Here is a 26,043-nt window from a genome sequence, read left to right as displayed (position 1 = left end):
CCTCTGCCCCCCAGCCTGGTAAAAGTGAGTGAGAGTGGAGGGGGAATGGAGTGAGTGGGGCAGGGCCTCGGGGAAGGGGCGGGGTAGATCCTGAGTTGCCCTTAGATTCAAAAAGTGATCTCGGGCAGAGGTTGGAGATCACTGCTTTAGGATATAAGCCTATTTTGTCATAATATGCTGAGCTGCTTTTTGTGCAAAGTCAAAGGCCAAAGGTGGTTGCCTCAAGTTAGTCTCCTAACTCCTTGTTAAGGTATGTAAATAAAAATGTACTTGATTTTCAGAGGTGCTGAGCATCCATAAATGCCACCTGAAGTCATTGGTAGTCGCAGGTGCTCACTCACTATCTTTGAAAGTGAGGCAAGTCCCTAAATATAGAATTCTGAGTCTATCTTTAGGCATCTAGGTTGGGAAATAGTGGCCATGATTTCCAAGCAAGGGGGGAAAAGAGTTTCCCTTAACAATGCTGTGTCAAGACACCATCTTTTTTGGATGGGGCAGGGGGGAAAAGAGGGAATGGGGGCAAAAAATCCACACAGATGTATATAGGCCTAGTATTAAACAAAAAATAGCATGGACATCAATTAGTTTTCTTTCATATTATTTTCATGTGTCCAATTCACAACTTCACTATCACTGATCTGGGTTATGCATGTTAATTATTTTTACTCTGCCAATATCTAAGCTCCTCTTCAGATGATGTTTATATTTCTTTGACTATATCAGAGCAGTAATACCGTGATGCGAATTGTAGCTTCACAGCAAGCAAAGAGTGCACAGTTCAACAATAAGAACATTTATTTAGTTAGGGCAGAGAGATGGCAGAAGTTACTTCACTGGCAAATTGGTTGAACTTTAAAGGGAAACTATCGTCTACTGATACACAAAATTTAGATGTAAATAAATAGTTTTATAGTCTAATGTGAACTGAAGTGGGTTTTAAAAATAATTTAATCCAAAATTATTTGGGGAATTTAAATATTGTAGCACAAGAAGTTAAAATGACTCAAAAGCAAATAGGAACCAATAAAGCTCACCAGTTTAGTTTCATCGTTTAAGCTAAGCAAAATACAAAAACTAACCAAGCAGTTTGGAATGAAAAGTACATTTGTTAAAAATGAGATCTGTTCTAATAATATAAGATATTAGTTGTCAGAGAGATGGATAAGTATTAGTAATATTGACGGTCTATTTAATGCTTTTCTAAATGTTGAGATATACAAAAAATATTGAAACATGTAAATACAAAAGTAAACACGTCAAACTTACAGTTTAGCTGTGATGAGAAGAATCAGTGCAACAAATGCATTCTTCGTCAGTTTTTTTATTTGTCCCACCATGCTGAGTCCAAGGTAAAAAAGTGCTGAGCCAGAAAATGAACTAGCTAGTCCATCAAGGAAATTTTCAAGATACACTGGAATCTTCTGGCCAAGAATAAAATTTGAGGCAATTCCTATGAAGACCATGAATACTATTGGGTTCCGCAACACTCGAAGGAGACCAAGTCCCACTATTTTCATTTTGTTGTGCGACATACTGCGATTATCTCGCCATTTCTGGATTTCACAGAAGATAAACCCAATTGGGTTTAGCATCATAAGAGATATTGGAGCCACTAAGTAAATGTACTGGAGATATTCTGGGTAAGTAGTTTGATATAAAGCTTCAACTAAAAAACAGGAAATGGAAAGTGATTATTGACAATACTTTAACAAAAATATATGATTTAATATTAAAATGAATGACTGTCTTTCAAATATACAAAAAGATGTTCATACTAACCATATTAGCCTAATTAACAGTTGAATACTTACAACTAGCACAAGATGACAGTGAGGATATAAAGAAATGCATGGTTAATTGCCATTAGACCATAGATATGCTTTGAAAATAATAAAAATGATAAAAGATTAACTAACCCACGTTGCTTTACTGTACTATGAATACCCCAAGGGCCAGCTGACAGAATGATTCATTTTGAAACAGGGTTCTAACATTGCTGTACAACACCAAAACAATACCACCATATGCCCTCTACTGTAGATTGTTCAGCATTTCAGATAAAATAAATTGTTTTTGCTGCACATTCCAGAATCATGGGAGAGTCACTGCATATTAATAGCACAGTTTGTGTAAGAGTCCAATTTGCAAATTGTTTTTCTTCTTACAAGTCTTTTAGATCTTTGAAATGTAACCAGTGGATCTGACAGGTGTAATTCATCATGGTGTATTTATGCTCACTTTATGGCACTCCATATAATAAATTAAAAGATAAATTAGTGCAAAACAAATAAGCAGTGTTCATGTTCTCGGACTACTCAGGTCAGGAGCTGGGATTTAGGCATCTTAGGTTCTGTTTCCATTGACAACAATTTGGTGTGGCCTTGGATAAACCACTTAGGGCTCCCACTTCAAAAGATACTGAGCACACGTAGCTCTCACTGAATTCTAAAGATCAGGCCATTAACCACTTTGTGACTCACTTTACACATCAGTATGATATGTACGATATGTATCCTCACAGGATTGCTGTCAAATAATTAGTTAAAGAGTCATAAACACTGTAGCTTAGCAATCCTTCCCACCCCTTTTATTATGTCACGTCTTCAGAGCAGAGTCTGTAGCTTCTATATATTCTGCAGATGCCTAGCGCACTTCTGGGCACTGTAAAATAACCAGTAAAATACTTTCAGAACCTTGGATGAAAGCAGTGAAATAAGTGCAAGTTATTGGGATATGCTGCACGATCGCTGTAGCCATAGCGTAGACACTTCCTACATCGATAGAAGGGTTGTTTCCATCTGTGTAGTTACTTCAGCTCTCCAAGAGGTGGTAGCTACACTGATGGAAGAATTCTTCCAACAACCTCGCTGTGTCTACAATGGGGGTTAAGTCAACCTAATTTCAACGCACAGGGTTTGAAATTTTTCACATCCCTGAGCAATGTAGATAGGTCAAACAAATTTTAAGTGCAGACCAGGCCTTAGTAAGCCAAAGCAGGGATAACAGAGATTGGTGAAAACTGACACTTCACTAGGGCCAGGTCTACACTACAAACTTTTGCTGGCACAGCTTTGTCAGCCACAGTGTGATGGGGTATGATTTGTGAATGACATAGCTGTGCCACTCAGTCTCTAGTATAGTATAGCGCTATAGCTATAGCAGCAGAACACTCCTAATACACACCTGGCCTAGGGCTTGATAAACTTTTTAGACATCTGCTAATGGAAGGATTAGACCTGCTAGCCAGAAATAGGGTTGGGAGCTCCAAAAATGAGATCCAGAGACACAGCCCCAGTGAGAAGCCCAACCCTGCAAACAAGTGGGAGAGGGCTGTCTTTGGTGCCATCTTGTGCACCAGCCTGCATCATATTTGAAATGCCAGTGCCTCCCTGCAGCAGCCAGAAGCTTGCTCTCTCTCTCTCTCCCCTCCCTGCAGCCCCTCAGAACTTCTTAGCTGCTGTGAAAGGCAAGAGGGGAGAGGCTCCATTACTTTACATTTCCACCAGCCTCCTGCCTAGTTCAAAGGCAGTGAGAATAAACACCAGCTACTCTTATCTGCCCTCCCCCTTCAGCCTCCCTTGTGACTAGCTCCCAGAGAGTGCCTCCACTGCTGTTCATAAATTTCACCAAGATTTAGCTGCATAAGTTGACACAACTCTTGACAATTTCACTACTACCTACAGCAGCAATGAAAACAATTAGAGGTTGTTTTTTTATTTATTGTACTTCTGTTTTGCAAACCTATAAGACATGAAAGCATTCGGAACAAAGACATTATGTCCTTTTAATCCAGGGGTGAGCAAACTTTTTGGGCCGAGGGCCACATCTGGATGGGGAAATTGTATGCAGGGCCGGGGCAGGGGGTTGGGGTGTGGGAGGGGGTGCGGTGTGCAGGAAGGGACTCAGGGCAAGAGACTGGGGCAGAGGAGGGGTGCGGAGTGTATGAGGGGGCTCAGGGCAGGGGGTTGGGGTGAAGGAGGGGTGCAAAGTGCAGGCAGGGGGCTTCGGGCAGGGAGTTGGGGGGCGGGGTGCAGGAGGAGCTCCCTGCCTGCCTGCCCTGTCCCTGGCCCCACACCGCTCCAGGAAGCATTGCTGCCCCTGGGGGCAGGTGGGGGTGGGGTGGGAGGACTCCATGTGAGCTGCCTTTGCTGCACCTCCAGGTACCTCCCCTGAAGCTCCCACTGGCCGCGGTTCCCTGTTCCCGGCCAATGGGAGCTGCGGAGAGCAGTGCCTGGAGGCAAGAGCAATGCACAGCGCCCTCTGCCCCCCTGCCCAGGGGCCAGCCACTTCTGGAGAGCAGTGCGGGGCCTGTGGCGCCATGGGGGGGCAGTCCTGCAGGCCAAATCCAAAGCCCTGAGGGGCCGGATCCGGCCCGCGGCCCATAGTTTGCCCACCCATTTTAATCCATTCACATTTGGGAAGTTACCAGCACAACTCTAGCCCTTATATATTTTAAGTAAATTACAATTCCAGTTTGCAGACATTAAAGGAATTGGTCCCCTCACTTGCTTGGCAAAGCTTCCCGCTTTTCAGAAGCAAGTGGATTTTTTAAAAAAATTTTTTTTTTTTTGAGGCCTGTACTACACTCCACAGGTGACAACAGCCATACCAACAACACTTTGTTTCCAAAAGTTATAAAACCATGAGGATCCAGTGGTCAGCAATGAGCATTTACGGATACTGTGATATAACTTATTCTTATATCTTACCCCTTTCCTAGTTCCTCCCAACAAGTCCAGGAAAGTTACACCTTCTGAAATAAACATTAATCCTTGTTTCTGTTGGCAGCCTTTTTACCTGTGTCCCACCTGAAAAGGCCAACAAAAGACACCCAGCAATTAGCTAGTACTATTTAATGTGCTAGCCAGAAAGGAGTGCTGAGAGAAGCTGACTTAGTATCAAATATGATAGATTGAAATCCATTTGGACATTTCATATTTGATCTAAAGCAGAATTAGTTTTGCAAGAAATCTATGAATTACATGAACCTAATCTCTTTAGCATCAAGGGCATAGCAACCCTATCCCTTTGGTTAGAGAGAGCAAACATTATAATATAGGTCAATTAGTATCTCTAAAAGGGACTTCTAACAAACAACCACCAATCCAGAAGGCAGGGGATTGCAAATGTAGGCTGAAAGCTCCCATTTGTGTGGATCTACCTTCATAGTAGTATTTGGAGAAATAAAGGTACAGAGGAGGAAAAAGTGGGAGCCCCAACCTGATTGCTCAATAGCCTTGATTATAATACTAAAAGACTTCAAAATATGCAAAGGGCATTTCATAAGGGATAATGACAACCTCCTACTCAGAGAGGCTGAGTCAGGGGAGGGAGATGTCTGATTTTATGAACAGACTAGCACCTTCAAGGTCAAAAGGATCAGACGATTGCTGAGGGGTGTGTGAGGCAATATAAAAAAAATAGGACTTTCTGGCTCTAAATGAACACACACCTATAAGATTCATTGTTCAGCTATTTACCTCACAACACTTGGTTAAACGCTTCATTTTCTGTTTACAGCTCAATAACTCAGCATTACTCACAGTACTTATGTAATTAGTAGTGTTTAAAGGGCAAGTTATAAGGACTCCGTTATGACTTATTTCTATATTTTAATAATGGAAGCCAGAAACCATCTGGATTTGCTAAGTCAACATATTATTAGACTGCAACACTTTAGAGGATCCTTAGTTTACCTGTCCCAGTTGAATACTGAAAATACCACAGGCCAGTCTAACAATGATTTGCTTTCCTGCATCTGCAGTAGAGGCTGTTGATAGTACTGCATCAAAGAACATATTCTTGCTTGATTTGCAAGCATTTTAATTGTACGTGCTATTAGTTCTTCCATATTCATGGAACTTGAAGTTTTAGGGTGAAGAGGGAAGAAAGAAATAGGTACACTAAGACAGAGAGAGAGAGAGAGAGAGAGAGAGAGAGAGAGAGATTCCACAATCTCCCTTGGAAGCCTATTCCTGAGTTAGATACCCTTGTAGTTAGAAATTTTTTCCTAATATCTAACCTAAATCTTCCCTGCTGCAGATTAAGCCAACTACTTCTTGTTCTACCTGCTGTGGACATAAAGTGATCAATTGTTCTCCATAACAGACAGCTCTTAACACATCTGAAGATTTACCAGGTTCCCTCTCAATCTTCTTTTCTCATGAACATGCCCCGTTTTTTTAGCCTTTCCTCACAGGTTAGATTTTCTTAACCTTTTCTCATTTTTATTGCTCTGCTCTGGACTCTCCAGTTTGTTCAGCCCTAAAATTTAGTGTCTAGAATTGGACACAGTACTCCAGCTGAGGCCTCACAGTGCCAAGTAGAGTGGGACAATTGCCTTCCATGTCTTACACTCTTCTTAATAAACCCCAGAGATATCAGCCTTTTTAGCAAATCCATCACATTGTCATATTCAATTTGTGATCCACTAAATACCACAGATGCTTTTTAGCTGTACTACCACCTATCTAGTTTTTCCCCATTTTGCAGTGGTGCATTTGATTTTTCCTTCCTAAGTGAATTACTTTGTACTTGATCTTTATTGAATTTCATTTTGTTTATTTCAGACCAATTCTCCAATTTGTGAAAGTCGTTTTGAATTCTAATGCGGTCATCCAAAGTGCTTGCAATTCCTCCCAGCTAGGTGTCATCCACAAATTTCATAAGCACACTCCCTACTCCATTATCAAAGTTACTAATGACAATACTGAATAGTTCCAGACCCAGGACAGACCCTGTGAGACCCCACTAGATATGTCCTCCCAACTTGACAGCAAACCATTGATAGCTATTCTTTGAGTATGGTCTTTCAACCAGTTGTGCACCCCCCTTACAGTAATTTCATCCAGACCACATTTCCCTAATTTGCTCATGAGAATGTCATGTGGGACTATTCCAAAAGCCTTACTAAAAATCAAGATATATATACACAAACACACACTTCCAACACATTACTAGATGCCCAAGTCAGACATTCTGTCAGACAGATTCTCCAATTGCGTGCATGCTTGCAAACTGCTCTGTTAAACTCTTGAACCTACTGATATGAAGAATATCTTTTCCTGTGCAAGAAACGTAAACATTTGGTTTCACTGGCTTTTAAGTAAATAGTGGCAAAACGGATTTCATTTTTTAATTTCAAGCTTATTGTAGAGCACTTCAAGGTATCATAAAAAGGCTCTATGAAAATGTAAGTAGTTACCATTAACTTAAAAACACATACATTACACTTATGATTTTTTTTAAACTTATTGTTAAAAGAAAGCAACATCTACTGTTATTATAAATTAAAGTTTAGGTGGCAAAAATCAGTATGTTTGCATGGTGCATTTTGAAAGCACTTTGTATCTAGTCAGCTTCACTGTTTCTTCTGTACAGTCTGTCACTTTTTCCCGTTTGTGTGGGTCTTTCATACAAAAGCAAGGGAGAGAAAAACATTTAAAAAATAGGAAAATGTGGTTATAAAAATAAAAAAAATAATATGGAAACTCACAGGTAGCTTTTGATTAATTTTTAAAACTGACCAGAGCTCATGTTGAAGGGGTCCTTTTAAGTAGTTGCTATTGTAAAGTGCAGACATGCCAACTCCTTTTTTTTAAATAAAAAAAAAAACCAAACCAAAAAAACCCTTCAGCTGTAAGTGCATGGTTTTTAAATTGTGCTTTTTACCTTTTAAGTGCTGTTTAAATGGCCACAGTGTTTCCTGTTAATTTGAACACATTATTACAGGTCACTATAAGTAAACACACACACAATTATTTGTACAATCCAGTTTTCCAGGTATGTTTGGGCTGTGATACACAGTAAATAGTTTTATAAGTGCACATTAGCAAACAAGCAACAAAAACTACAAAAAGCCTGTCTACCAAAAGTGGAGGAGAAGGAGTGAGCTATGTTTTTATATTGTTTGAAATTTAAAAATAAGGATGCAATTACAAAAAAGTAAACAGAATAAAAAGTTGTATTCTTGAAGGAAATAGGATTTTTTTTTAAGATCCCTACCAGAAAAGAGATTTCTTGTTACACTTGATGCTGAAGGCACAGAAAAAGTCCCAAGAAGCTCAGATTTGAAATACATTGTCACTCACTACCATGAGCCATGCAAAATCTGATGTACGTACAAAGTGACATTTCCCCCACAGAACATATGACAATGCATGCTTGATGATCACATATTAGAACTGAGTCCAAAAGATGCAACTTTCCTCCATCACCTACAGAAATCAAGATGCCAGCATGCAAGCAAGTGGATAGTTAAATTCTGATTTGAGCAGATTTAAATCTTCTTGAACAAACTCCACAATAGATGGAAACATGCACATTAGATGGTTTCCTTATGTTAGGTCATTAGCTAGAGCCAAGAAGGTACAAGGCAACTCATCTATTGCAGCTCCTGAAATGTTATATAAATGTACAATTAAGCTGCAACATCAGGGTTTTAAAGTTTGGGGAGACTCTAGTAGCCTGGATTGGAAATCAGCATTTTTGCTAGGGGAGTGGTAAACCCTTAATTAGCCACTCATAAGAAGAATTTTATTCTGTGTTGCAATTTCTGGAAACACTACAAAACAAAAAGAAAACTAATGTTATAAATGATGAGTCTTTAAAGCCACCTATAACTTTGTGACAACAGTGCACCAAACACCACAACTACAGGACAGCGACATCTTATTTCAGTCAAGTCTTCTAGAATTGTGCGTGAAGGTTGGTGGGATGTCAGATCTTTGTGGGAGTTTTGTACTGCAATGTATACTGCTTTACATCTCTTACACACTCAGTAAATATTTCTAGTTTTAAGACTCTTTTGCAAGTTTTCACACAGAGCTAAGAATTTTGATTATTTAAAAGAATGTAAGGGGCGTTTATTGCTCACAACTGTCATCAGATTGATACCTCTGGAGAATTAAGTACTCTCTTTATGTACAGAAGGAATACAGCACAAGCAGCAGCACCACCACAGAATTCCTCAGACTTCCCTGCTAATGTGCCGCCACACAGATTTAGAGGGCTCACTCATGTGCACGACATGTTAGTCCAGTCTATTTATTTCTTGGTTTCTCTGCAGACAGTGCCACCATGGATGTGGACATCAGTCCACTGAAAACCAAACTAAGATCACCAGCTCATTATATGTAGACCACAGAATAGCTAACCGATAGTAGCAACTTCTTGTCCCCATAGACCTGGGGTAGATGCAAAGTGACAAACTGCAGCTGAAAGACTCTGTATCCTATTCTCTGCTCCAAGCACAGTGGATAAAAATCAATAGTTTAAATAAAATTAAAAAAAATCGGATTTTTTTGATAAAATACTTTTTGAGGGGGAAAAAAACCCTATCTAAAGATAGTTTTAATTAAGATACATTATAGCTCAAAGATATCTGATCATGGAATAGGGATTATAAATTCTAGAGTATGAGACAACATATTCATGTAATGTTTAAGAAAAGTTTTGTAAATGACTTCTAATAGTTCATGGATTAGGGACTCAATCTTATGGGGTTCCAGGGGCTTCTCTATAGATTATTTAGGTTAATCTTTCTAATCTACCCAATGGGACTCAGTGCTCAGCCTAGAAGATACCATCAGAGATGCTTAGTTTTGCAGGTCTCAAGAAAGAAAGAAGAGAAATAACAGACCTTAACCCTATTGTCCCTCTGCAAAATTTGTGTAAACAAAGTCAATCCCTTACCTCTCTCTAAAGTGCAAAGTTTCAAAAAGTTCAATGAATAGAAGATTGTTGGAGGCGGAATAGATCTGGACTAGGAGAAGAAGTCTGGAGATAAATGTGAGAAAGGAGGGACAAGCAGTAGAAACAAAAGTGAAACTGTTTGAGCAGCATATTCCAGAAGGCTTGAGGTCTGAGTGTAGCCTTCATTGATTTGAGATCTACCACATCATTCTCTCACTAGAAGGGAAAATTTATAATGGCAGCAGGCTGTAAAAGAGACCCAGTTTGGGAATATTTTAATGAAGTTCCTCTACCTGTGGGTAAGGCAGGCATGCGTGCAAAATGCAAACAGTGCAACAAAGAAATGCAAGGCCTGGTTGCCCGAATAAAACAACATCATGAGAAGTGTTCCTTCTCAGGAGGAAGCTGCGTTGAAGATGATGAAAGGAACATATCTGAACATGCAGGATCTTCAGGTTGGTAAACTTTTTTTATTTCATACTTCTTTCTTAAGGACTGCCTGTCTTCCTGCTGGACTATTCTTGAATTCTCATGTTTGAGCAAAAAATATAGTTGTTACTCTATGGTACTATCATTTTAGATGTAGGTGTGATAAAAAATAAATAGCTGAAATAGGCAGATTTTCCTTTTATAATTTCATCTTTAAAGTAGTACCGAGTGTCAGCGAATGCAATGAGAAATACTAAATGAGCAGTATGGTGATAATAATTAAATAACTGCATTGACTTATTTTGTTTAGGAGAATCCATCCTCAGCGTACAGGATTCTGAAGACTATCCACCTTCAAGATCACCATCATTTTCTACAGTTTCACAGTTATCTGCCAATGACAGTGTTTTAGTCACATCATGTATGTCACATAGCCACAGTATATCACCTGTAGCAAAAAGAAAAAAAAAATCTCCATCATCCAGAAACAACCATAGATAAGCTTGTAATAAGAACCAGCAGATTACAAAAAGAGGTAATTGATGAAAAAATTGCCCCGTTTATGAAACAAACTCTCCTTTCCGTATGATTGAGAACCAACACTTCATTAACATGGTTCAGTCAAGACCAGGATACAGTCCACCCAACAGAGCAGATGTCGTAGGCAAATTGCTGGATAAAAATGTATGAAAGAGAAATTGAGCAGTGTGCAAAAGGTCTAGAGGGTCAGATTGTTAACCTGAGTCTTGATGGGTGGAGCAATGTCCACAATGATCCTGCTGTATGTGCTTGTGTGACAACAGAAGAAGGGAATGTCTTCAGAAACAATTGGTACATCGGGAAATGCACACACAGCAGAATACTTAAAAGTAGTAGCAGTAAAAGCTATAACAAACTGTGGGGAAAAAAATTTAAATGTCTAGTATGCAGCTTGGTCACAGACAATGCTGCAAATGTATCCAAGATGAGAAGAAATTTAGAAGAGAGTCCCAAGCTAATACCGTACCGTTGCAGTGCTCATTTGATGCACATCCTAGCCAAAACTTCAGTGTTCCAGAAATAAAGGCTAATGTTGTTGAAACTGCAAAATACTTCTGTAACAACCACTTTGCAGCAGCTGCTCTGAAAAAAGTGGGAGGAACCAAGCTAACTCTCCCACAAGACGTGCGATATCAAGACCTGGACTAATCTGACGACTGTTTGTGAACAAAATCATGAAAAAATAGATGGCACTGTCACAGCCAAAGTTCTCAACATTGGGCTTAAGAGAAATGTTGAACACATGCTGAGTACCCTGAAGCCTATTTCTGTAGCCTTGAACAAAATGCAGGGAAATAGCTGTTTTATTGCTGATGCTGTTGAAATATGGAAGGAACTGAGTGAGATCTTAAAAAGAGAAATATGCAATGATGGAGTTAAATTACAAGCATTAAAAAAACAAATGGGACAACCACTATCTCCAGCTCATTTTCTTGCAAATATTCTCAATACTTGGTACCAGGGTCAAACCTTAACTGCTAAAGAGGAGGAGTTGGCTATGACATGGACATCCAGCAATCATCCCTCCATAATGCCAACTATAATAAAACTTCAGAGCTAAGGGTGAACCATTCAAGAAATATAAGTTTGCTGATGATATTTTAAAGAAAGTCACTTAAGCACTTGGATTCAGAGACTGTTGAATTGATAATCTCACTTTTAACAGCAGTAGCTTCTTCTGCTGGTGTAGAAAGAATATTTTCTTTCTTTGGACTAATTCATTCCAAATTGAGAAATCGTTTGGGAACTGAAAAAGCAGGAAAGCTTGTTTTTCTTTTCCAGATTATGAACAAACAGGAAAATGAAGATGAAGACGACTGAGTTAGCTGCAGAAGCCAATATTTTAAGTTTCTCATGTTGACCTGGCTGACATAGTTGATTTAATTTTTGTTTTTTTATAAAAAATATTTCACTTAACTATTTTAGTTAAAAAAACAAAAACAAACCTGATTTTAAAAAACTTGAATGTTTAACTAAATTCAAAAATCCATATGCTTGTTTTGTTAAAATATCATATGCTTGCTGTTGGAAAAAAAAATCCAGAATACATAACGTTGATGTTTTAAATAAAATAATTTAAATGCCTGTCTGGTGATGTTCTCCTTCGAATACAGCATGGCAAGAAAATCCTCCCAATATTAATGATTAACCTGTTGAATTGGAGATAGTTCACCTCTCAATGACTTCATAAATATCTGCTTCAATTACCTTTGGTAAATGAAATAACCAATCATTCATTTTCTGATATAGCTGTAAAACTAATCTGAAAAGTTTTCAAAATAAATCACTTAAAAAATGTATAGTGTGTACCTTCTAAAAATGAAACCTACATCTATCTCTGAGTTGTGAAGAATATGTATTAAGATTATAAGAACCAACAAGAATGCACTATGTAGAAATCCATGATTAAATTGAGTCTTCCTGACTTGATGTAAATCAAATTGATTTAAATCACTAATCCCAGAGCCATCCAGTCAACACATTTGAAGTCATAAGAATGTCTCTGTACAAGTAAACGTATGTTTGTTCGTTGACAACTGTTTTATACAGCCTAAGATTTCAGTTCAGCAGAATGTAAAACAACTCAAATTTAGAAGCACAAGAGCACAAGACTGTATAATCACAGCATATAGTAAATCCCTAGCACAAGGAAAAATAATATTTAACACAAAAGTTAACAAAAACAAGAAAGCATAAGTGGTTTCTTACCTATAGGATATCCCAGTGCAAAGTCATTGCTTTGTGTAGCAAAAATAGGGAACAGTCCTGCTTTGCTAAATCGACTTTCAGGACTGGCTACCAATAATGTTAAAATACAGACTAAGAAAAATACAGAAGCTTTGGCAACCAGGATGCTGCAAAGGAAGGACCAGTTCACATTGGAAAAATTAAGTACCACCATGTTTTTGAATAGTAAAGCTGGAAGTGCAAAACAGGAGACAAAATTTCCCAGTCCTTTGGCCTGACTTGATGTGATGATGTTGGCTCTTCCGGCTATATATCCACAGAGGATGATGCCGAAGCATTGTAGCAGGGCTGGGAAAAGCCTGCTTATTGACATGGAAGGAGAACGGCTGGTAACATTGAATTGGTAGTCCAAATGGCTGGGCAGGGACTGTGACATATTGGCTGAAGAGGAGAGGTTCTTTGCGGTGAAGTCTGAGAAAGTATCCATCTTCTCTCACTGCTCGTTTTATTTAGGCTCGTTTTAGAAGTGGAGTATGCGATGTTCTGATCTGTAAAAATAAAAGAGAACAAAACAGTGTTATTCAACTTCTGAGTGGGCGTGTGTTTCACTGATTATTTTAAAATGCACTTCCAAATCCCTCCCACAAGTACTTCTGTCAGTCACCCGGCCAGATAATAGCAGCTACTGAGAGAGAGAGAAAGAAACAAAACTGATAAAATAGAAAACTGTAAAATCATTTGGGTGGATCCCAAATACACATTCTTCCCTCCTTAGCTAGTTCTCTCTTCTGCTGGTAGTGGCAAGTACACACAACTCACCAATAGCACAGCTGTACAATTAGTAAAAATACTAAAATCCACTTGGGTTTCAACTTCAATTCTAGTATATATGTCAAGTGAAACATTAAAGCTAAATGTAACTCATGAGCTGAAACAATGAAAATCTGTTGGCATGGAAAGGGATGTGACTTGAGGATTTTCTGCTGTAGTCTCTGGTATCTAAAATTTATTTAAAATAAATAAAGGCACTTTAAGCTCTTCTGGTTTAAAGAAAAATAAATCACTAAGCAATCACAAAGTAAAGCTAAGGCATTTGTCTTGTTGGGCCAGGTCTGAAAACTAGTTTCACCTAACACGGCCATATCAGCCAGCGTACAACACATTTTTTTTAAAACAAACTTTTAAATAAATTATGTTTCATGTACACCAACTGGCAGCATCATTTTAGCTGAAATGATATTTAAGAGCTTTCTTTAAGAAACTGTTTCCTAACATCATGAAAAGTGAATATGAGCAGGGCCAGAAAGATGGAAGTTCCATATATACCAGGGGTTGGCAACCCTTCAAAGTGGTGTGCCGAGTCTTCATTTATTCACTCTGATTTCAGGTTTTGCGTGCCAGTAATACATTTGAACGTTTTTAGAAGGTCTCTTTCTATAAGTCTATAATATATAACTAAACGATTGTTGTATGTAAATAAGGTTTTTAAAATGTTTAAGAAGCTTCATTTAAAGTTAAATTAAAATGCAGAGTCCCCTGGACCGGTGGCCAGGACCCCGGCAGTGTGAGTGCCACTGAAAAATCAGCTTGCGTGCCGCCTTTGGCACATGTGCTATAGGTTGCCTACCCCTGATATATACTAAAACTCTAATCAAGTCAGGAGAGCCTGTTACAACACCATTAGAAGCTGTAGAGTAAAAAGAAGCTCACTGTTACAATACATGCAGTTAGGTCTTATATATGTTACAACTTGTAATGAGGCTAGGGGAGAAAGGTACCGTATTTGGGTCTGTCACAGGTGGAACTGTTCCGTAGCAACCCAGTTTAGGGCCAAGCGTGGTACTGCAGACGCCTCCTGGCTTAGTCCACAAGTTTTGGCTGCCTGCTTGCAGGAGGGTAGTCTGTGCCATAAGCTTGACTTCAGTATCTAAACAGTTAAATAAAAATAAACTCAGAATTTGGCTGCCTGCACCTTTAAATAAATGAACCTCAAAGACAAGCACTTAGTTGCAATGCTTGAAAGCAAGACCCTGAGGTTCTGGGCTAGCAGAGCTCCTCATCTGTCCCAGTCTCATCCAGAAGCGCTGCCCTGAGAAAAAAGGGGCAAGTCTTTTTAACTGGTCTGCTGGCTCCTGATTGGTCGAAGTCTCCTCCTAGCCATTCTAGGCCTCTGGAGGACTGTGTCTTGTTAGTAGCCTGGTCTGGTCATTGGAGCCCTGACATCCCCTCTTCAATGCCTCCAGCAACGAACAGAGAAAGACTGATAATGAGACCCTGGCACAGGGTCTCATTACTAAATTATAGTTGTAATGTAGATGGGGGAAGGAGTCTGCTTAAAAAAAAACAAACAAAAAAAAAAAAAACCCAACAGTGAGCTTTGCCCATGCATGATACCCTCCTGTCAAATCTGAAATCTAAACTATTTTGAATGAGGCGTTACAAGCAGTTTCAGATCCCACACCTGCTCCCAAGTTCCTCAGTCAATTTTTATTGTTATACAGGCAAGTCTCATCTTAGGCAGAGGTTCGGTTCCGCGGTTATCGCGTAAAGCGAAAACCACGTATAGCCAAAATTATATCCCCAAACCCTTTAAACCCCGCCCTCAGCTCCTGCAGCCGGGCCAGGGGGGCATTTAAAGGGCTCTACTGGGCTCCCCGCCGCCCTTTAAATGCTGGCCCCGGCCCCGCCGCCGGAGCTGCGGGCAGGATTTAAAGGGCTCCGCCGGGCTTCCCACCATGGCAGGGAGCCCGGTGGAGCCCTTTAAATCCCGTCCGCAGTTTTGGCAGCCGGGCTGGGGCTGGCATTTAAAGGGCTCGGAGCTCCACGGTGGCTGGAGCCTCGGGCCCTTTAGTTCACCACAGGGGCTACCAGCCACCTCTGCAGCTGGGAGCCCCCTGGGTGATTTAAAGGCCCTGGGACTCCCAGCCACAGCTGGTGCCCCAGGACCTTTAAATCTTGAGGTCACGCCCCCCCACTTCGGCCCTACACGTATAGTTGAAATTGCGCATGTTAAATGCGTGTAAGTTGCGAGAGACCTGTACAACCATACTTATATAAAAGATTCCCCTCCACTCATCTCTGATGATGCATAAGACACCAATCCAAATGGGCAAATGACTGACTGATGAGGAAACAGTTTAACTGACTCAACACAGAGTGCTGTCAAATGCAGAGTGAACAATCTGATTCAGTCTAATCTTATTTGGTTACACCGTTGCTTCTGAATGAGGGGTAGTAATATTTTCAGAAAAAATTTTGATTTTTAAGTTGATGTGCTTCTTTCATGAGATGTCAAATGCCCCCTCTGTGAACCATCTGATTGCTGACTACATGACCAGAAAGACATGTGGGTGTATGTACCCATCACATACCCTTGGTGTTCTGTTCATTTGAAAGAACAAATGATATCATTCGATAAGAATGCAAGTTCTGAATGTAAAAGAGGGAAAATATTCTTTCAGTTATTCAGATAGTTAAAATGTTTTCTACAATCTTTAAAAATTGGCTAATGGTAATGTGGCTTTTAATGCTAGCAAGTGCTCGGCCTCCTGCCCAAGAGCAGGGAAAGCACAGTTCAGTTTAATATATTAATACATATTTTGGAGTGAGCTGCTTTCTCTCGGACATGTATGGTATTAAAATGTAAGAGCAGCACCAAGCAGACTAGAAAATAAGGAACTAGCTTCCTTCCTTTTCCCACTGGCTCTATTCTCTGCCTGACTCTGGGACATTTTGGGGTGGACGGGGCATCTTACCAGCTTGCTAATTTAAAAATACAGAAAGAAAGCTCTCTGTATTTCACCACCACTGCCTAATGATCTCAATAAGATGCCATAATAGAGGAGAATTCCTATTCTAATCAAGAATAAATTCCAGTGGCCACAGAAGAAATCATGTCCACTGCTACCACACCAAGCAAAAAAGGATCAGATCATCATTCTAAGCCAATTATCCTTTCTAACCAACCAGACTTTCTGCATCATTCATCTGGTTAAGAACTCAAGACAAAGTGTTATTTTTATGCTGAGAGGTGATGGTGGCTGCAGGGATCACAGATCTGGTAAGTACCTATGAAGGAACCATTTAAAAAAGGGAACTTTGTTTAGTACTAATAAACAATGGAAACCACCACTCGGGATAGACCACCATGGTAAGCCAGGGCCACGCTGGCCCAGGGGTTTCCCTGAAGAGTAATAATCACAGAGGCTGGCCAGGAACTGGGGCAGGGCAGCTGTGTGTGAGAGAGAGACAGAAGGGAAGCACCAGAGCAGAGACCAAAGTAGCCAAGAACATAGGCTGAGCAAACCCTGCGACCATGGCCCAGGGGGGAAAAACTTAGAGAGGGAACATTTGGGCTGAGTGGTGGCCAAAAGGGGCTTGGAACTATGAGCAAAGAAACTCTCTCTTGTCTGATTCCTCCTGTGTTCAAGGAAACAGGACTTTGTACATTCTTGAGAAGCAAACAGGTTTGCATGAAAGACATGCCTGGCTCCATCATCAATTTCTCCTTCCAACTGAAATCACCCATGGGACTCTGAATTTCGTCTAAGGGTGCAGGTAAAAGAGGGTAACATTCCTCCCCCTCCCACCCAGAATAACCACGGCAGAAACACTAGAATTGACACAACACAGGCATTCTTTACCTTAGGTAGACAACACAGTGGTAAAGATACCAACTGCTGGTCTACACTAGCATTCCCCGTTACAAGCAGTGGTGATGCTGCACTGATGCTGGATTAAGAGTTGGAAAATTTAAGAAAAAAGCTAATGTAGACAAGGACATAGAGATTCTGCTTTTTTCCTGTGCCCCATTTCAGACTGAGATGGAGACGACCTTTCTAATTTCTTCAGTTGCTATGGAAGCATGGCCAACGGAAAGTCACAAATTTGTTATGTACTTTTTAAAACAAAAAACAATTAACAGTTTGTTTCTCCTCTGATTATAAAGACAACCTTCACGCCTTGATTACTTTGTTGCAAGTGTGACATATGCACTAGTATCAACAGTGGTAGGAACTCTTCTCCAACTTCTTTTTAAAGACACTGTAATAGAGGCTCAACTTAAATGTATACCCCAATTTAAAAAACACAGTAAGACAACCAAAAAAGAGCCACCGTGGTTAAACAACAAAGTAAAAGAAGCAGTGAGAGGCAAAAAGGCATCCTTTAAGAAGTGGAAGATAAATCCTAATGAGGAAAATAGAAAAGAGCATAAACTCTGGCAACTTAATGTGCAGCAGCAGTCCAAAAAGTGAACAGAATGTTGGGAATCATCAAGAAAGGGATATATAATAAGACAGAAAATATCATATTGCCTCTATATAAATCCATGATATGGCTACACCTTGAATACTGCGTGCAGATGTGGTCGCCCCATCTCAAAAAAGATATATTAGAATTGGAAAAGGTTCTGAAAAGGGCAACAAAAATCCTTAGGAATATAGAACTGCTGCCGTATGAGGAGAGATTAATAAGACTGGGACTTTTCAGCTTGGAAAAGAGGCGACTAAGGGGGGATATGATAGAGGTCTATAAAATCATGAGTGGCATAGAGAAAGTAAATAAGAACGTGTTATTTACTCCTTCTCATAACACAAGAACAAGGGGCCACCAAATGAAATTAATAGGTAACAGGTTTAAAACAAACACAAGAAAGTATTTTTTCACGCAATGCACTGTCAACCTCTAGAACTCCTTGCCAGAGAGTGTTGTGAAGGCCAATACTATAACAGGGTTTCAAAAGGGAGCTATACAGATTAATGGAAGATAGGTTCATAAATGGCTATTAGCCAGGATGGGCAGAATGGTGTCCCTAGCCTCCGTTTGCCAGAAGCTGGGATTGGGTGACAGGATCACTTGATGATAACCTGTCTGTTCATTCCCTTTGGGGCACCTGCCATTGGCCACTGTCAGAGGACAGGATATTGGGCTTGATGGACCTTTGGTCTGACCCAGTATGGCCGTTCTTATGTTCTTAATGGCACATTAAAAACTTCAAAGTTTTGTTTGGATCATTTAATAGGCTGATTTTTAAAGAAAGTTTTCCTAACTCAATTGAATTATAAAACATTACACGTTAATCCAGAGTACCAATGTATACTAGTGTTCTTAGAGTGAGCTCCTTCCCTGCCCACAGCTGTTATATTTTATATTGTACATGCATTTAGAATGCAAGTTCTTTGGGACACAGACTCAGTATTTGACATCCTTACCCACCTTGCAGCATTGTGTACACTCACCACACTTGATCAACTGGGATGAAAATGGCCTATTTTCAAGGCAGCCAGTCCATCCTTATCCCATACAGTACATTTCCAATGTTGTGTCCACTCTACACTGTAAATCTCCCAAGCAACACGGATTCAGCACTTCTCTTGAGCGAATGCAACACACTTCACTATCAGTTAGTTTTTCCGGATGATCTAACTAAATTTCACCCCATTACTCCAAGTTATTCCCGTGTAATGCGGTCTACAAACCCCATACTGAGCATGGGGGGGAGGGGGGAAGAACCTCTTCATCTTGATCACACTCCCACACAGCTGCCAGAGCTGCCAATCATGGAGACAGATGCCCACAGCTGCAACTAAGAGAGGAAACAAGGCCTGAGAGTAGAGTAGACAGATGGAAGAGGAGGCAAAAAGGCATGGGACAGCAAAGGGCAGACACCAGGCTGCTTTCAGGAAAGTAATCAAGAGAGTGAAGCAGACTGGAAGCCCTAAAACTGAAGCACTGATAGCCTTAATTAGAGGTGAAGGTCCAGGAACTCACCTGACTGAAGACTAGCTAAGGAGAGTCAACAGGAGAAACTGGGGCCCCTTGAAAGACCACACAGGCTTCCATGTACCAACTTTTTGAATTCCTCTTTCTCCCTGGTGTATTCACCTTTCAAGTATTTGGATGGAGGATATGTTTGTTATGTGCCCTGTGCATTTGTAGCTAGGGATCTGGATCAATATCTTCATTTCCATCAGGGAATACTGGCTTCAAGACTAAGCTTGATAAGTTTATGGAGGGGATGGTATGATGGGATAGCCTAATTTTGGCAATTAATTGATCTTTATTAGCAGGTAAATATGCCCAATGGTCTGTGATGGGATGTTAGATGGGGTGGGATCTGAGTTACTACAGAGAATTCTTTCCTGGGTGCTGGCTGGTGAGTCTTGCCCACATGCTCAGGGTTTAACTGATCACCATATTTGCGGTCGGGAAAGAATTTTCCTCCAAGGAAGATTGGCAGAGGCCCTGGAGGTTTTTCGCCTTCCTCTGCAGCATGGGGCATGGGTCACTTGCTGGAGGATTCTCTGCACCTTGAGGTCTTTAAACCACAATTTGAGGACTTCAATAACTCGGACATGGGTTAGGGGTTTGTTACAGGAGTGGATGAGTGAGATTCTGTGGCCTGCATTGTGCAGGAGGTTAGACTAGATGATCATAATGGTCCCTTCTGACCTTAAGTCTGTGAGTCTACTCCTCAGTTTAACTGATGTTTAGCTCAGCCAGACACATTTAGCTCTTGAACCTTCATCCAGCCCACAGGTTAATTTTTCTTGCTCACTCAAAGCTTCCAATATCCTTCTGATGATAAGACATCCAGAACTGAACACAATATCTCAGGTATGGTTGCACCAGACCCACACAGAAATTAGTACCTCCCTGATCCATAGCACAGCTAGTTGCAGCCCACAGTTACATTGGCTTTTTCACTGCCATATCACATTGCAAACTCAGGTCTAATTTACTGCTCATTCTCACCCATAAGGCTCTTTCAGCATCGCTGCTTTCCAGGTTTTCCCTTCCAATGAACATCTCTATTTGATTATTTCCCACTAATTTATTGGTGGAAAGCACTTTTCCAAGCTAGTTTTTTAGCGCAGTGATAAACTCTCAGTCCTTCCCTCTGCACTCAAACAGCCCCAAGCAGGATACAATTGCATAACCACACCTGAGAAAGGTGTATATTTTGGCCTCTGCAGATAGTAAACTCTAAATGAACATGAGGCAGAGTTACAGAGGCCAGGCTCTCAGCAGCACTCAAAACTTGGCCTGCTTCCTGGCAATAACCTCAGTGTCTGGCTCCTTCACCCAAAGGCTTTGCTCTGATCCACAGCAGCAGCCTGTGTCCCATGCCTTCCTATATAAGACCACATCTACACTAGAAAGCTTTCAACGGTAAACTAATTGTTTAGGGATGTGACTTCCCCCCCAAAAACCATACTTCTATGCCAGCAAAAGCCCTAATGTAGATGTAGTTATACCAGCATAAAAGTGCTCTCGCTGGTGTAGCTTATTTTGCGCAGGGAATTGGTATAAACTATACTGTCTACAGCGGGGGGGGGGGGGGGGGTAGAGGGGTGCCAGCATAGTTATACCAGCAAACCTTTTCTAGTGTAGACCTGACCTAATATACTTATATGGCCTACTAGTGACACAGAGCTGACCGCCTCACAATCTTGAATATATTTATCCTCACAACACCCTCGTGAGGTAGGGAAATACTATTATCCTCATTTTACAGATCAGGAACTGAGGCCAGGTCTACACTTGTAAAGACTTGCTGGTATAGCTATATAGTGACACGGGTGTACTGTGCTGGCAAAGCACTCCTACCATGGACCCAGGTTATACCAGCAAAACTGTGTTTTTGCTCATGTAGCTTAGTCTAGCACCTCCCTCCCCCACTATACCCACTCAAATGAAATAAGCTATCCGTGCAAAAGCAGTTTTACCAATATAAGTGCAGCTACCCTTTGAGCTTGTCCTAGCACAGTTGTCAGTCACAAATGAAGCCCGACTGGCACAGCTACACCATCTGACGTTTGTAGTGTAGGCCTGGCCTCCCACTTTTTTTCCTTATTCCAGAGAAGGGTGAAGGAGAAGTTAGTCACAGATGCACCTATTTTTAAGGAACTGCTGACTAATTCATGACTCTTTGAGACAGTGCTGCCGAGGCTGCCATTTGTGCTAAGGACAGCTGCATTGCAGCCACTGGTTACAAGGAGGGATGGCTCAACAACAAGAGGAAGTCTGGTCTAGTAGTGGACTAAAAAGCAGCAGAGCATAAGGACCTACTGCATTCTATAACCCCAGCTCTAACACTAACTTAGTACCCTATCTGCAAAACGGAGACAATAATACTTACTTAGCTACCTATTTCACATGAGCGGTGGGTGTATTGATAAGTATTTGTAAAGCACTAAAATTTACCAAAACACAAACCAAACTCTCCAGTTGCTAGGAATTAGAGCAACTCCCAGATCCCTGCTTTGATCACAGTACTGTTTCTTGGGCCTGGTCTACACTGGGTGGCGGGGTGGGGAAATCGATCCAAGATATGCAACTTCAGCTATGAGAATAGCGTAGCTGAAGTCAATGTATCTTAGTTCGACTTACCTCGTGTCCTCACAGCGCGGGGTCGATTGCTGCGGCTCCCCCGTCAACTTTGCTTCTGCCTCTCGCCAAGCTGGAGTTCAGCTTGGCGACGGGAGAGTGATTGGGGATCGATTTATCACGTCTACACTACACGCGATAAATCGATCCCCGATAGATCGATCGCTACCCGCCGATCCGGGTACCCTACAACACTCTTCTAAATACAGGCAACTATGCCTAAACCCTAGCACAAGCAGCTGGGTTCCACCTCTTGGGCATGAAGATCCCCTTCACTCTTCCCTCCACTTTTAAAAGAAATGCCCAAAAATTCTTTTTACTGACCCTCCCCAAAATTTCCAGAGAGACTCTCTACCAGAAAAATGCTGATTTTGTTGGAGAGATTCTGTAAATTGTTAATGGATCCCGAGATCACTCTCACAAAGCAGATCACCTCATTTACAACATGATGCAATATAACGATGTCCTGATGGTGATGAACACATTATAGTTCTGTTGGACAAACTCATTTAAGTGGAAACCTTGAAAGAAGGGGCAACATCTATCATGAAAGAGTTCTCATCTCAGGTGCTCACATTGGAAGAACATACTGAATAGGTTTGTCCACTTTTAAAATTAGCTAGAGTAATAAAATCACCAAAAAGAGGAAGTTAATTGCATCATCATAGTGCTTTAAAAGATACTGTAGTGGTGAGAAATGATTGGTACAGATCCCACTCCTGTACATTGCCATTCTGTCTTCTAGCCTGGGGAGAATAAATGAAGAGCAATAGTGTAATCTTGAGCAAATCACTGAAAAGGGACACCATTAGTTTGAAATCTAGTCAATTCCAAAAGTAGTTTCAGGTACCAAACCTTCTTCTTTGTCCCCCTCCACATTGTTTAGGTTTTAAAATATTTCCTATTTTTAATTTTTTCCCCCACACTGTTGCTGTGTGAAAGTGCCTAGATGCCACAGAAACAACAACAACTAAGAAAACTGACTACACAAAAGAAGCAATGAAACGAAGGCCCTGGCCTACATACAAAATAGCACTGATATAACTAAAAGGTGTGGCTTCCAACTAAGTAAGTTAAATGGGTGTAAATTCTGTGTGTAAAAAAGCCCTAACAATATGTAGAAGTGTTGCCAATTGCACAAAGTAAACAAGAAAAGAAAAATATTCCCCCTACTCTCTTTTAGTTATAGTAATTTCATGTTTTAATTGTAGATGTGACCTTTGATGCCACAACAGTCAGTAAAACATTTTGCACACAGAAGTGTGATTTTTAGATTCAGCATCCCTTTAAAAGGAACAAAAAACCTTCAGTGCCTCAGTTTTCCCACTTTTAAGATCATCTGAGGCACGATCACTCACTTTTATTATACTATTTTAAACATACAGTGAAAAGCAAAGTCTCATTATTGGTATTTCATATTTATTTTCTTTGAGTGCCTACTATGCTCCTTCTGTGAGTAAGCATATTCATGATTGGGAAATGTCTGTGTTTGAGAAGTACAAAACTAATTGCACTGTACTGCATGACAACAGACTTGAGGAAAAAGCTGGAAGATGAAAAGGAAAAGGAAGGCTAGATGGGTATCCTAATTGTTTAGTTTGGTGGTGTGTTACTTTAAACTAAAACTACTTGAACATATTATAAACAGATATACACAGCAGATTTATGTCAAAATAGACAAAGCGAAGTATGAAAATAACTGATGCAAAAAAATAAACAAGTCAACGCTAAGACCGATGAAACACCGATTCGGCACCTACACAATCAGCCAGTGGCAAACTGTACCAGAGGTGTTTAGAATCACACTGAAAACACCCTGTAACCAACACTAGTTTTACACGGAGATGATGTTTACCAGTAAATAGGATGTGTTGTTGGATAGCTTTGAGTGAATATTAAAGGGTAAATTACACAGGTATAATCTCTCTCACACACACACACCTGCAAAGCGCCTACTGCAGCCACAGTTGTTAGGTGTTGCAGAAGTTAGGCAGCTAAAAAGAAGCACAAATTCTCCTTCCCGTGGGCTGGCTGAGCGCCTCTGAGGAGCAGACAGCCCGGGCATCCGCACAGACGAGCTCGCTGTGCCCAGCAATGAGCTGAAACACCCACACCGCGTCCAGCGCAGCCTTACGTAAGGCAGAGCACAGTGGCGCAGGGACCCCCCAGCACACGCGCCTTACCGCCCCCAAGGACATACTGATTTCGGGAGATCTCCCCGCGACGGTCACAGCCCCAGCGCGGGGCCGCACATGCCGGCTCCGGAGCCCCTCTCAGTGCCCGGCCAGTCTGCTCTGCGAGGTGCCCTTCGCTGCCTCTGCCGGGCGCAGGACTTGGCCGCCGCAGGCTAGGACCGGTCTCCAGCTCAGCCCCATGGAGCGCGAGGCGCGGCGCTGCCGCCCCCGGTCCCTCGGCAGCTCCCACGCGCGCCAGGGCCCGGCCCCACAGAGGAGGCGCCCGAGTCTAGGTGCCCGCCCTGCGTCGGGTGCAGCCAGGCGCTAGCCCCAGCCGCGGGAGGGGGAGCAGGGCGCGCATCGCCGCCCGTCCGCGCCGCTGCTGAGCCGGGAGCCGCCGGCCTTCAAGATGGCGGCGCTCGGTGGGCTGGTGCCCACGGGACCCAAGCCCCATGCTGGATGCAGCCGCTGGACCCGCCCCCTCTGTCTCAGGGAGCGGCTCCTGGGAGGGAAGGACACAGAGCTGCCTCTAGCGCCTCTCTCAGATGGGGGGTGTCACAGACCCACCCCCAGCTCCTTGGGGGTGTGGGTCTATCTCCCCAGTACGCCTGCTGGAGGGAGGGGTTACAGACTTATCCCCGTCCCCTCCTGTCCTTACTAATGGGGGGCTATGGATGTGTCCCCAAGTTTCCTCAGTCTGGGGGGTTGTAGGTTTAGCATGCACCCCAACGTCTCTTAGAGAGGGAAAGGGAGGCCTCAGACCTTATCCCTGCATTTCAATACAAAGGGGGGATGGGAACTATAGATCTGATCCCAAGTCTTGTCCCTGACCCACCTCTTCCAAAATCCTATCTCAAGGGGGGGGAAAGGTGGTCAAAGGACCTGCCCTCAGCCTCCCCACCTCATTCCCTGTGATCTCACAGAGCAGAGCGATGACCTCCCCCAAAGGAGCCAGAGTCGCTTTTCATTATTAGTAGGAACAGAGCTGCTCACAGCCTCACTCCTTGGGAGGGAAAAAGGGGTTGTAGATTCTGGCCCCTATTCTCCTAAGGCTGAGAGAGACTCCATCTTTGGGTGTTAGTTCTCAACAGCTTTTGGAATCTCTTATTGGGAGCCTGAAGGAGTAGGGAGTGGGCCTTTCTCTGAGAAACTTGCTGTAATCATTCCCTTAATATTGTCACAGTTCTGTATGAGCAAGTGACATGTTTCACATCGTGAACCAGATCTCAGGCTCACAAAGCTTTGGCTCTGTAAGCTCACAGAGATTCTTGGGACAAAGGCTCCAGGGGCTATATGCCTATGGAATCTATGTATATACAGCCATGGATAGGGCCAGTGCGTATATAAAATTTAGATGCTAGGAGCCCCACCTCTAGATCTTCAAACACTAACAGCAGGGCATAGAGGTGGAAGCTTTTAAAGTGAATTTGCTACTTTAGTTCTAGTTTACCTAGAAAAGAAACAAAACTAGAAATTAAACATTACCCATGTAATGTTCCACAATAATAGAAAGAGACAATTATAGAACTAAGAGAGATCAATCAGGAGGTGATAGTTTTCTATATTTGTTGTAACTTGTTTAGCTAAATTACTAGAACATTCATGGGATGTGCTAGAGTCTGATTTTCCA

At 41.7% G+C, this 26,043-nt stretch overlaps 1 protein-coding gene across 5 annotated transcripts in view; it reads right to left on the bottom strand.

Annotated features, from left to right (window-relative positions):
* Positions 1 to 24,855, bottom strand: part of GPR155 (G protein-coupled receptor 155) — a 48,689-nt gene extending 23,834 nt beyond the window's left edge. Inside the window, exons 1-4 of one of the 5 annotated variants that reach the window (XM_039495541.1) lie at positions 24,440 to 24,855; positions 14,628 to 14,776; positions 12,871 to 13,397; positions 1,267 to 1,666 (exon numbers count right to left, since the gene is read on the bottom strand). In XM_039495541.1, coding sequence (XP_039351475.1) covers positions 1,267 to 1,666; positions 12,871 to 13,336 — 866 coding nt within the window. In that variant the 5' untranslated portion in view covers positions 13,337 to 13,397; positions 14,628 to 14,776; positions 24,440 to 24,855. Of the gene's footprint in view, positions 1 to 1,266; positions 1,667 to 12,870; positions 13,398 to 14,627; positions 14,777 to 24,180; positions 24,339 to 24,422 lie in introns of those variants that run through there. The other 4 variants (XM_039495539.1, XM_039495537.1, XM_039495538.1 and 1 more) reach the window with 4 other exon arrangements.
* Between the last annotated feature and the right edge of the window lie 1,188 nt (positions 24,856 to 26,043).

Source organism: Mauremys reevesii, linkage group 11 (assembly GCF_016161935.1).
Source record: "Mauremys reevesii isolate NIE-2019 linkage group 11, ASM1616193v1, whole genome shotgun sequence".
In the NCBI taxonomy this organism is placed as follows: Eukaryota; Metazoa; Chordata; order Testudines; family Geoemydidae; genus Mauremys; species Mauremys reevesii.
Note: the sequence above shows the minus strand (reverse complement) of the source record. Positions and strands in the feature narration are given on the sequence as shown.